Source organism: Entelurus aequoreus, linkage group LG09, assembly GCF_033978785.1.
Source record: "Entelurus aequoreus isolate RoL-2023_Sb linkage group LG09, RoL_Eaeq_v1.1, whole genome shotgun sequence".
Lineage (NCBI taxonomy): Eukaryota > Metazoa > Chordata > Actinopteri > Syngnathiformes > Syngnathidae > Entelurus > Entelurus aequoreus.
In genome coordinates, this window is record NC_084739.1 from 59,456,259 (window position 1) to 59,470,334 (window position 14,076).

General features: G+C 40.4%; 1 protein-coding gene across 1 annotated transcript in view; it reads left to right on the top strand.

The window, feature by feature from the left end:
- Positions 1 to 14,076, top strand: part of arid5b (AT-rich interaction domain 5B) — a 337,352-nt gene that overhangs the window by 62,756 nt on the left and 260,520 nt on the right. Inside the window, exon 3 of the mRNA XM_062059039.1 lies at positions 1,577 to 1,811. Within this exon, the coding sequence (XP_061915023.1) occupies positions 1,577 to 1,811 (235 nt within the window). The remainder of the gene's footprint in view (positions 1 to 1,576; positions 1,812 to 14,076) is intronic.

The following is a 14,076-nucleotide window of genomic DNA, read 5'->3' on the forward strand; positions in this document are numbered from 1 at the left end:
AATATCGGCAGTCCGATATTATTGGACATCTCTAATTATTATATAATATATACAATATATAACATTATGTGCGAGAGGTTTTTTTTTAAGTTGCATGGTCTATTTTAGGCGCAGTTGCAAATAAATTTGTCGTACCGTACAGCACTGCCAAAACATAGCGAATATATGATGATGCAATGCAATTGTACAGCATGGTCATATCCAGGCACAGTAATAAACATGTTGTTGAATCTATAAAGCTCAGCAATATTGTCTTTGTAACGGTGGAATTCTGCACCTCTGTACCTCATGTTGTGGCATTGGATGATTATCTTATGAGGATGGTGATGTGCCATACCACTGATTTTTCTTTTGATCCGATATCAAGCAAAATCAGGCTGGTGTTGGTGATACCGATCCGATCCGATACTTTGTGAAAATATACAAAACATATTAAAAGTTGTGTATTTTTTGATAATTTATCATGTCTATCTAAAAAAAAAAAAAAACAGGAAAACAAATCTGGAACATAATGAGAAAAAGTGGACATTTGTAAATTAATAATTAATAATAATTTACTTAGTCACATACAACACAAAGTGTTTTATATATATATATATATATATATATATATATATATATATATATATATATATATATATATATATATATATATATATATATATATATATATATATATATATATATATATATATATAAAAATGGCATGACTGTCTTGAGTTTTCAATAATTTCTAATTGGAGCACATACTTGTTGGTCACAAAAAACATTCATGAAGTTTGGTTCTTTTATTAATTTATTATGGGTCTACTGAAAATGTGACCAAATCTGCTGGGTCAAAAGTATACATACAGCAATGTTAATATTTGGTTACATGTCCCTTGGCAAGTTTCACTGCAATAAGGTGCTTTTGGTAGCCATCCACAAGCTTCTGGCAAGCTTTGACCACTCCTCTTGACAACCTACAGGCTGATGATTTTAGGTTGTCCTGAAGAATTTGGAGGTAATCCTCCTTTTTCATTGTACCATTTAAAGCACCAGTTCCATTGGCAGCAAAACAGGCCCAGAGCATAATACTACCACCACCATGCTTGCCGGTAGGTATGGTGTTCCTGGGATTAAAGGCCTCACCTTTTCTCCTCCAAACATATCGCTGGGTATTGTGGCCAAACAGCTAAATTTTTGTTTCATCTGACATCACACGAGCAAAAATAAGACCTTCTGGAGAAAAGTTCTGTGGTAAAATATCAGTCTGGTGGGCGTTGAACTCCACGTCCGTTTTTCCATTTACTCCTGTGGCAAATTACAACCGGATGTGGGGCGGTTGACTCTGATTGACTCGGATTTTGCCGCCATGTTTGTCAGCTGATCGCCACGATCGACCTGAGATTTATCACGATCATATAATCGGCCAGCCTTAGGAGATCGGCGTTTGTGATTGGCATTATTTAGCAACGCCGATCACATAATTTTCATGAAACTCGGCCGATTCTGATTGGTAGCCGATCGATTGGCACATCCCTTGCATAAAGACGATATTTGTAATATTTCTTGCGTTTGTTTCCGCCCCTTCTAGCACGAGGTCATCGCCGTGACTGAGAAGGTGATCGTGCGCCTCCAGGACCTGGTCAAGTGGGCGGTACCGGACTTCTCAGTATGGGCCCACGGTCTGAAGGCGGAGCCGCTCAAGGGGTCGGTGCTGCGCGAGCTGGGCACCAACGGGCGTCGGGAGGCGCTGCACCGCTACAGAGAGAGCACGCTGACCAGCGGCCTCAACTTCAAAGATGTCCAGAGGGAGAGGGCGCGCCTCGGTGAGTTGCTGTTTCAAAAACACGAGTCCACAACACGGCAGGACTGAAGAAGATGTAGAAGGCGATTAGGCCATAAATCATCTTATCTTTTATTTATTTGGGCTGCTTTGGCAAGTCTTGACTTGAGTTATTTGTTATGGTATAGCAGAGATTTCCTCAGCTAATGATGGGTAAATGACACCTACAGTTTTTGTTTTTCTTAGTTCCATTTAGATCAATGATGGCGACGAAAACCGATGTCAATGTCTTTGTTAGTGTTATTGGCTTTCTTTTTGTATTGTTTCAGTTTTGTAAATTCACCAAAACGTCGCCGTGGAGTTACTGAATCTGTTTAGCTGATTGGAGAGCTAGCTTCCGCAGCTAGAAGGTCCAAGATGATGAATTCTATTTTGTTTGATTAGCTGTTATACTACCATGTTACAGACACAATTGGGAAACAATTAAGGTATGTATTGTGTGTAAATAACTCACTTCCCAATGTAAATATCTGTGGTTTAAAGTCCGGTGCTGCTAATACATTGAAAAATATATTTTTCTTCTAAAATTTCTATACATTCTATAGTCCGGAAAATACGGTACTTCATTGACGCATATAATTTTGGGTTTTTGTGGGCCATATAAAATGACGTGGCGGTCCAGGTCTGGACCTCGGGCCTTGAATTTGACACCTGTGGTTTAGCAGTTTAGCTAAATCGACAGTGCAGTTATGCAGTAATTAGTAAGGAAGTGAATCTTACAACAACTTCATGATTCTGTTTGGAATTGATTCTTGCAATAAATGTATGTATTTAATTCTTGTTATGCTTCCCGACCTTAAAGCATTTTAAGGTCGGGAATGATACATTACATTGTAATGATAAATGTGACCGGTAGATGGCAGTCACACATAAGAGATATGTGTGGACTGCAAGTTGACGCCTGTTCAAGAAATTACGCAAGCAGGTACCCGTGTATAAGGACCCCAAAATGGCACCCATTAGGAAACATATTATCTGGCGTTTTGTTTCGCAATATTATGCAAAACCAACTTTTCTTACCTTTTGGAATCTGGAATCTGCATAAGTCCCGAAAATGTTCGCGCTTCCGCCATTGAAGTCAATAAGCTCCTTCTTTTTCTTTATCCTCTTGTTGTGGGGCATTCACCCTCCGTTATTGCCATTTCTAAAATAAGGTAGCGTACAGTTATATCTGTCAGTGGACTCGCTATAGAAGGGCTAAAAACTACCGGTACAACAAAGATGACGAGTGTATGCACGTAAATAAGACCGCCCACAAAACGGTGCATCCTGAAGAGACGGTCAGAAAGCGACTTGAAGATGGTCTGTAAAACATATTCTATGCAACATTTTGACCAAAGAACCACCATTACATGTTATGTAGACCACAAGGAAGTGTTTTAAATGTAGACTAGAATTTGTAATTCCGGTAGGAATGGGAATGCCAAATGTGCGCAACCCGCCAAACCGCCGTTCCGCGTGAATGGAAGTGAAATGCTCAAATGTTCAGGGTGAGTAGTGTGTGTGGATTTTGGAATGGTTCAAATAGGATGAGAAATGTGGGATATGCAGTCGATAGTATATTTCCCATTCATTGTCAATGGGGAGAAAATTACCGGAAAACCGGGAATTTTGGGAAAGGGACAACGTTTTGTGTTCGACATATGGGAAGAGCAGTGTGGGTTGATGATTGAAAGGATGGAATTGGGTAAAAATGTTGCTTAACTATGAATACGTCCATTTGTTGGAACGGGAAATTTCCTGGAAATTTGAGAATTTCGTGAAAAACTGGAATTTTTGAAAATATTGGTATTAACACAATTGTCCGAGACGATATGAATGGGTTGGTGTTGGAATTTTTTGTATCTGTTGAAAAATGTTGATGTAGTAACAGTTTGAATTTGAATGTGTATTTCGGAATTCCTGAACTTTTAGGGGAAAACCGGAAATTTGCACAAAAAGAAAAATAGTTGTTTTGTTGTCCCAATTAAAAAGAATGTTTTAAAGGATGGTCAAAAACGGTTGAAAAATGTGGACTGTGAACATTTTCCAGGAAAGAGGTGAAAATAGGGCTTTGAAAAAACGGGAATTCTGAGAATTCCTGGAATTGTTTATAACTTGGAAAATGGTAGTTTGATTGTCCCAAGGTGAGTGGAGTGTGTGGGTGGTGGTTGAGAAATGCAGGAATTGTGCAAGCTCGAAAAATGGCCCATTCATTTTCAATGGAAAAACGTGAATTCTGGGTAATCTGGGATATTTTTTTAAAATGTTGTTTTGGGGAGCTCACAATTCCCGGTCAAGCCGGACAGTTTTGATACTTGACAGATCGAGTTAAAACTGTGGGCTGTGGAGCGCGCCAAACTTTTGTGGCGGAATAATGATAACTATAAAATTCCTGCGGAAATTTTGATGGGCCTGCTATCCGAGCCCTGGACCTCTGGCCGGGGGTCGCCCGGAAGCCGCCGTACTTATTAGATGGTGGCGAGTGTCTGAATCCGTGAGTTTTTGATTGATTGATTGATTGATTGAGACTTTTATTAGTAGCTTGCACAGTACAGTACATATTCCGTACAATTGACCACTAAATGGTAACACCCGAATAAGTTTTTCAACTTGTTTAAGTCGGGGTCCACGTTAATCAATTCATGGTAGTTTTAGGTGTAACTGTACAAATCTAATTACAGAGCTAGTCTAAATCGTTAGCATGCGCACATTAGAATGCTAACACTTAGCAAACGTGCTAACGATGGCATTCTAACAGATAGCATGTCTCACACGTCAATTAACACGGCTGTAAGGTGTATGGCTTTGGAAATAGAGAAACAAGTGTAAAAGTAGATGAAAAATTTAGCATGTTTAGGTTAGCTGGCTAGCATGCTAAAAGTTAAAAAGTGTCACATACCAAGTAATATGACTCTGGGGGAAACAGTAGCAGAACTAGCTCAAAAAGTTAACGTTAACATTCTGTGACTTCAATAAAAATATGGCAGGGTCCATTTTGGCATTTTTTTTCATAACTTGAGTTGATTTAATTCGGAAAACCTTGTTACATTGTTTTATGCATCCAGTTGGGCATCACAACAAAATTAGGCATAATAATGTGTTAATTCCACGACTGTATATATCGGTATCGGTTGATATCGGTATCGGTAATTAAGAGTTGGACAATATCGGAATATCGGATATCGGCAAATAAGCCATTATCGGACATCTGGTGTCACATACCAAGTTACATGACTCTTAAGTTGTAGAGCTGACGCTGACCTGAAACTGAGAATCACAAACCATGATTTTTCAGTTTAATCATACAAAATTAGCAACAAAAAAAAAGCTAACATAAAATGTTAGCATGCTACCATTCTCACAAGTATGCAACAAAGCGGGTTAAAGCGGTCCTGTTAGGAAAACAATCCCTGTACAGTCATCTAATAACGGGAAAGAACATAACGTCCTGCTCTTTCACGGCTGCGATGTAGCGCCTAATGCGGATTATTAACAGCTCTCCGAAGCTCTGCTAATCGGCTAAAAATACTAAATCACAGGTCCACTCCTTTCGAATCCACATTGATTGTCATAACAATGCACTTCATTTTCAAAAAGTCATTGAAAAACAAGCCTGTGTATTGGCTTCTCTATCGGATCTTCCAAGGAGAACAAAACGTGTGTGTGTGTGTGTGTGTGTGTGTGTGTGTGTGTGTGTGTGTGTGTGAGTGTGTGTGTGTGTGTGTGTGTGAGTGTGTGTGTGTGTGTGTGTGTGGGTGTGTGTGTGTGTGTGTGTGTGTGCGTGTGTGTGAGAGAGATGCCCTTGATTACCCGACACGGCTCGCATCTCAAATGCAAAAAGAACAGGCGGATCAATACGGGATGCTTTGTTGTTATTGCACAGATCAATACAGTTAGATTGTGTGCAGTGTGCGTGGGATTTCTGGCTTTTTTGTTCGCAAACCGCTTTTGAAATGATATCGTGCTACAAATACATGTTTTTTTTTTTTCTTGCATATTGTGGAGATTTGCAGGTTGTAATAAAGCAGAGGTTGGGTGTGCATGCATTACTAACGATAACGACTCCATCAGGCTCGCTCTAGAATCCACTCGGCAGTCCGTTGGGATTGTAGAATCTGCCCACTCAGCAGAAGAGACTCAAGCCTGGGGGGGGTTACACTGACACACACACACACACAGACATACACACGCACGTAAATGGACGCACAAAACGCTGCACACTCATAACCGGGGTGACATGCGGCCATTTATCTGCTTTTTTTTGTTGTTTTTGGGCTTGCGTCAGCGAGGAACTTGGTCATTTTTGCACAGAAATATTAAATATGCCACGATGAAATATTCATATGTACAACTACATTTAAAAAAAAGACCTCAGATAGCATCCAGCAGTGTTAATATCTGCGTAGAATGTGACGTTTTAATGACATACAGTCGTCGCATGCGCTTTACTGGATTGAGGCGGCTCAGTGTATTATTGCTTGAATGATGTATTCGCTGTTTGTTATTCTCATCTGGATCTCTGAGAGAGGAATGGGATTGTTCCCCCTGCAACACCCCCCCCCCCCCCCCCACCCCCCACCCGCAACAGGATACTGCAGCAATATAACCGCAGCTCGCCCGCAAAACTATTCCCGGCTAAAAAGCAATAATGTGTGCCATTGTTGTCGAGGGAAACTGCTCTTTTCTCCCCCCCCCCCCCCCTTTTTTTTTTTTTTTTGCTTTGGACTGCATAACTTTTCCTGGCAGGCTGCCAACGTGAGTTAAGCGGCTTGTTATGTATTTTTGTCTCACAGGCAACATATTTTATTGAGAAAAAATATGCCGTAACATCTGTTACACGGGGGCATAAGTGGTGGTTCGGTTCATGATGCGTTGACTTTCTTAGTAAAACGTGACTACCTGCGGCAGCAATAACACACACACAAAACAAAAAGGCTTTAAAGTGATTAATTTGAGAAACAAGTGACCTTTGCTGCTGTGCTGCTGCATCAACAGCTGTGACTTTTAAAAGTGATTGGAGTCGTAACTCTAAAATTCAGCCTTGGAAGTACAGTGGAGCCCGTTTGTGTGGACAACTTGTCAAAGTGAAATAAATGTTCTTTCTTATGACGAACAGTGTCGCCAACTCAAGATTAGACTTTTTTTTTAAACCCTAGAAATCTAATGTTAGTTACCATGAGAACAGATTTTAATGGCTGCCAAATTCTCGAGTTAAGCTGATTCTTGCAATGTAATAATAATTATAATGAAACTTTTACAAAACAAGTTACAATTCAGAAACGTTCCTTCTGGTTGCATGGAGAAACTGTGGTTGTATGGTATATGTATATATATATGTATATATGTATACATATGTATACATTAGTTTGTAACGATACCAATATTTTGGCACCGGTACTAAAATTATTTCGATACTTTTCGGTACTTTTCTGTATTTTTCTAAATAAAGGAGGACCACAAAAAAATTGCATTATTGGCTTTATTTTAACAAAAAATCTTAGGGTACATTAAACATATGTTTCTTATTGCAGTTAAGTCCTTAAATAAAATAGTGAGTAGTACAAACCCCGTTTCCATATGAGTTGGGAAATTGTGTTAGATGTAAATATAAATGGAATACAATGATTTGCAAATCATTGTATTCCGGGGCCTAGTGGTTAGAGTGTCCGCCCTGAGATCGGTAGGTTGTGAGTTCAAACCCCGGCCGAGTCATACCAAAGACTATAAAAATGGGACCCATTACCTCCCTGCTTGGCACTCAGCATTAAGGTTTTGAATTGGGGGTTAAATCACCAGAAATGATTCCCGGGCGCGGGACCGGACATCTCTAGTCATCATAATCAGTTAATTTTTAAATGTTGCAATAATAAATTAGATTGTATTATCAAAAACAATTGACATTTTATCAACAAACACAAAAGTACTGAGCATTGGTACAGTTGAGTACCAGTATCGATTTCCAGGTACTGGGAATTGGTACGTTATTTGTGACGGTGCAGCGGGAGAAGAAGGCGGCAGGGAGACAGTGACGTCGTTAGCTGTCAGCGTATTTATTAACAGCTGGGTATGAGCGTGAGATGTGTGCGTAATCCAAATATATGTAGTGTGGCTATGTGTGGTAATTATATGTGAGTGATTACCAGCGGGTGTTGAAGGTGCGTGTTGAGATTGAGGCGGGAGTCCAAAATTTGGCAAAGCAGTCTCGGAAGTTGACAGACAGGCGGGAAGGTCAAGGTCTAGAGCGGGGCGCCGTGGTCAGTGGGCAGGCGTGAGGTCGAAATCCAGAGAGGCAAGAGAAAGTCCAGAGGGGATCCAGGGAGACGAGACACACACCTCGACGACAAGGAAGGGCGACGGGAAGCTGGAGAACGACACAACACGAGACACAATGAATACGACAGGGAGAGAACACAGAGAGAGGATAAGCATATGCGAGAAAACTGGAGACGTATTGGCTTACTGTACGTGTACGAGAAACTACGTTCTGGCACTGGATCTCAAAAGACGTGCTGGCTTATGAAGGCAGGTCGCTCGTCACGGGCAGGTGTGTTGATTGCAGAATCAATGCTAAGCTAACCTAGTTACTGTTAGCCAGGTTAGCTAACATTAGCTTTGGAACAAGCTAAATGTCAACCCAAGCTAAATGAATAAGGCTTGTACAAAAAAGAAAGTAAATAGTAGAATGTTCTTTCAAAAAAAAGACAAGAACGCTGATTGTCATCCTCAAAGCCATTGTTTTAATCATCATTGATTGTTTCAGTGGATCTTGTACATTAAGGTTTCTTTTTACACTGCAATCCACCCGGGATGGCTTACCAGGCAAGTTTACATTCTGGCCCTTTATCTCTCCCCAGAGACCTGGCCTGATTCTTTTTTCTTTCTTTTTTTCTCTCTTTTTTTTTTTATTTTTTATTGCTGCCTGCCGAAATTGGTTTCTGCTCGTATACGATGAGGCGGCGGAGTGTTGGAGAGTTGTATCTGCTGAGACAGTCAGTCAGTGGCGCTGCGAGAAAGCGGGAGCTGCAAAAATAGGCAGAAAAAAAAAAGGGAAAATATCTCTGGCTCACAAAATACCTCAATATGTTTTCTTTGAAATACAAGGCACTGGTAGAGGGGGCTAGTAAGCGTATTGTGTGTGGAGATGAAGCGGACGATTCTACGAGGTCACAGCTTGGGCCTGGAAATGATGTTGGTGATGATGGTCCATGGTGCCACCTGGCCTCCTCCTCCTCATCATCATCATGCGGGCCAGGTTTATCCATCTCGCTTAGAAGCAAAGAGTCGACAGAAAACAGTACACATGTGGGTGTACAGAAATACCGTACAGTAAACTACAAAGACAACCCCTCATTTTTATAGCTTGCATGTATCCTAACTGTACTGTACATACAATTCCACTTTTTTGTTAACTATATGCCATAGATTGATAGACACTTTATCAGGGGTGCTCACACTTTTTCTGCAGGCGAGCTACTTTTCAATTGATCAAGTCGCGGGGATCTACCTCATTCATATATATAATTTATATTTACTTATTTATTAAATATATGTTTTGTTAACAAGTTAAAGGTGTTTAATGATAATGCAAGCATGTTTAACACATATAGTTAATATTGTTAATAAATTAAAGGTGTTTAATGATAATACAAGAATGTTTAATACATATAGTTAATATTGTTAACATGTTAAAGGTGTTTAAAGATAATGCAAGCATGTTTAACACATATAGTTAATATTGTTAACAAGTTAAAGGTGTTTAATGATAATACAAGCATGTTTAACACATATAGATTCCTTTCTGTCATGAAGACAAGAATATAAGTTGGTGTATTACCTGATTCTGATGACTTGTTTGATTGGAATCAGACAGTGGTGCTGATAACGTCCGCATTTTCAAATGGAGGAGAAAAAAAGTCCTCCTTTCTGTCCAATACCACATGAAAGTGGTTGGTTTTTGTCATCTTATTTGTCCAGCTTCCATACTCCTTTGTACACACTTTACAAGAAATACATTGGCGGCAAACTCCGTAGCTTGCTAGCTTGTGCACGCCAGCTTTCTGAGACTCTTAGCGCAGGCAGGATGAAGCAGAGCTTTTATTGTGAAGGCAGGAACTGTGCAGTCGGTCTTTGGAGTTTTGACGACAGGTACGGCGCCATAGTCTGTTGAAATAAAAAGTGTTTCTCGCCTTCCTGTCTGTAATTTTTTCTTAATAATGAGCTGGCAGTAGCCAGCGTCATCTCAGAAGACCCTCGGGTGCCGTGAATGTCAATCAAGTGACGAAAGTGACGTCATATGATCGCTCATTTTTAGGACTATTTTTTAATGCCTGGCTGGCGAACGACTGACACAACCTCCGCGATCGACCGGTAGATCGCGATCGACGTAATGAGCACCCCTGCTTTAGATAGATCACTATGTACATATTCTTTAAGATCCACATTATCATCATAGATATCGTAGAAACAAATTTAGATTTGGACAATAGAAAGATATTACTGAAAAAACAATATATTCTTAAATATTATAGGTTTTTTGTTTTTAATGTATTATATTCTGTTTTTATATGTTTAATGGATCTTAAGGTCTGCAATAAAGATTGATGATTTATACATACATACTTTTAGGGCTGGACGATATAGCTGAAAACTGTAACACATGTATTAAGTGTTTTATATCAGTCGATATCGATAACTATTGATATTTTTTTTATGACCCATCGAAAATTAGACCCAGAAAGAAAATAAAATAAATGTGACCTTTTTAAAAAAAAATACCAGTATAATATAAAAACAAGTTGCCTCTATATATAGCCCAGCTTGTAGCAGTCCTAAGCGGCCTACAAGCTACGGTGTACCGGTTGAGACGCATAATAGATTTAGCTCTTTAGCTAGTCCTACACCCCAGTCTACCGGGCACCACACCTTAGTTATAGGGGACTCCATCACCCGAAACATAAAGCTTAGCAAACCAGCCACAATAAAGTGTATCCCCGGGGCCAGAGCACCTGACATTGAAGCTAATCTTAGGGAGCTAACTCGCAACAGGCCTAGTAAACACGTACGACAGGCTAATCGCACCACTAATTATGCGAATATAGTTGTACACGTTGGCTCCAATGACACTAGAATGAGACAGTCAGAGATTACAAAGAGAAACATAGCCAGGACTTGTGATCTCGCCAGAAAGATGTCCAGGCATCGAGTAATTGTCTCTGGCCCCCTGCCTGCGAGAGGCAATGATGAGAGATATAGCAGATTAGTCTCGCTTAACAAGTGGTTGGCTAGCTACTGTAGGACGCAGGGACTAACGTTTATTGATAACTGGCCCTCTTTCTGGGGCAAACCAGGCTTGCTGATGAGAGACGGCCTTCACCCTAACCAGGAAGGCGCCATCATCCTGTCTAGAAACATAGACTACTATTTAAGTCTCACTTGACTGACTACACTAGAGCAAGCCCGGTCACAGGCAATTACAATGTCTGTTAGTCCGGGTGAGGAGTCAGTTAAGCTAGAACTAGCCAGCGCCAGGCTGGATAATCCATGTACGCATAGCAATTCTCTTAGAATAATACACAATTCACATAATGTTTTTTCTGTTGTGTCTGTGTCAGAGGTGGACATGCATTCTACTGAGGTGGCAAATTATGATATGTCCAGTCTATTGCAGCACCAAGCAAACAATCGGAAAATTCCCGTCATATCAATTCCTAGATATGGTCGAAACTATTTAAAGTGCACTACGCATAATAAACGCAACATTGTTAATATTGCCACTACGGATAATCTTAACAAAAACTCGTCAAAACAGCCCAATACCTATAATATGGGCTTTTTAAACATAAGATCATTGTCTCCCAAGGCGTTATTGGTTAATGAGGTCATTAGAGACAACAATCTTAACGTCATTGGTCTTAGCGAAACCTGGCTCAAACCGGACGAATTTTTTGCGCTCAATGAGGCATCTCCTCCTAACTATACGAATGCGCATGTTGCCCGCCCTCTTAAAAGGGGAGGGGGTGTCGCACTAATATACAATGAAAATTTCAACCTTACCCCTAACCTAAATAATAAATATAAATCGTTTGAGGTGCTTACTATGAGGTCTGTCACACCGCTACCTCTCGACCTGGCTGTTATCTACCGCCCCCCTGGGCCCTATTCGGACTTTATCAGTGAATTCTCAGAGTTCGTTGCTGATCTAGTGACGCACGCCGACAATATAATCATAATGGGGGACTTTAATATCCATATGAATACCCCATCGGACCCTCAGTGCGTGGCGCTCCAAACCATAATTGATAGCTGTGGTCTTACACAAATAATACATGAACCCACGCATCGCAACGGTAATACAATAGATCTAGTGCTTGTCAGGGGTGTCACCACCTCCAAAGTTATGATACTTCCATATACTAAAGTAATGTCCGATCATTACCTTATAAAATTTGAAGTTTTGACTCTTTGTCAACAAGCTAATAATAATAATAACTGCTATAGCGGCCGCAACATTAATGCTGCCACAACGATGACTCTTGCTGACCTACTGCCTTCGGTAATAGCACCATTCCCAAATTATGTCGGCTCTATTGATAAACTCACTAACAACTTTGACGATGCCTTGCGCGAAATTATTGATAGTATAGCACCGCTAAAGCAAAAAAGGGCCCCTAAAAGGCGCACCCCATGGTTTACAGAAGAAATTAGAGCTCATAAATTATCATGTAGAAAACTGGAACGCAAATGGCGCGCGACTAAACTTGAGGTTTTCCATCAAGCATGGAGTGATAGTTTAATAACTTATAAACGCATGCTTACCTTAGCTAAAGCTAAATACTACTCAAATCTCATCCGCCTCAACAAAAACGATCCTAAATTTCTGTTTAGTACAGTAGCATCGCTAACCCAACAAGGGACTCCTCCCAGTAGCTCCACCCACTCGGCAGATGATTTTATGAATTTCTTTAATAAGAAAATTGAACTCATTAGAAAGGAGATTAAAGACAACGCATCCCAGCTACAACTGGGCTCTATTAACACAAATACGACTGTATATACGACGGACACTGCCCTCCAAAATAGTCTCTCTATTTTTGATGAAATAACATTAGAGGAATTATTACAGCGTGTAAGTGGGATAAAACAAACAACATGTTTACTTGACCCACTTCCTGGGAAACTTATCAAGGAACTGTTTGTATTATTAGGTCCATCAGTGTTAAATATTATAAACTTATCACTTTCCTCCGGCACTGTTCCCCTAGCATTCAAAAAAGCGGTTATTCATCCTCTGCTCAAAAGACCTAACCTCGATCCTGACCTCATGGTAAACTACCGACCGGTCTCCCACCTTCCGTTTATTTCCAAAATTCTCGAAAAAACTGTTGCACAGCAGCTAAATGAACACTTAGTGACTAACAATCTCTGTGAACCTTTTCAATCCGGTTTCAGGGCAAATCACTCTACGGAGACAGCCCTCGCAAAAATGACTAATGATCTATTGCTAACGATGGATTCTGATGCGTCATCTATGTTGCTGCTTCTTGATCTTAGCGCCGCTTTCGATACCGTCGATCATAATATTTTATTAGAGCGTATCAAAACACGTATTGGTATGTCAGACTTAGCCTTGTCTTGGTTTAACTCTTATCTTACTGACAGGATGCAGTGCGTCTCCCATAACAATGTGACCTCGGACTATGTCAAGGTAACGTGCGGAGTTCCCCAGGGTTCGGTTCTTGGCCCTGCACTCTTTAGTATTTACATGCTGCCGCTGGGTGACATCATACGCAAGTACGGTGTTAGCTTTCACTGTTATGCTGATGACACTCAACTCTACATGCCCCTAAAGCTGACCAACACGCCGGACTGTAGTCAGCTGGAGGCGTGTCTTAATGAAATTAAACAATGGATGTCCGCTAACTTTTTGCAACTCAACGCTAAGAAAACGGAAATGCTGATTATCGGTCCTGCTAGACACCAACATCTATTTGATAATACCACCTTAACATTTGACAACCAAACAATTAAACAAGGAGACTCGGTAAAGAATCTGGGTATTATCTTCGACCCAACTCTCTCGTTTGAGTCACACATTAAGAGTGTTACTAAAACGGCCTTCTTTCATCTCCGTAATATCGCTAAAATTCGTTCCATCTTGTCCACTAGCGACGCTGAGATCATTATTCATGCGTTCGTTACGTCTCGTCTCGATTACTGTAACGTATTATTTTCGGGCCTCCCTATGTCTAGCATTAAAAGATTACAGT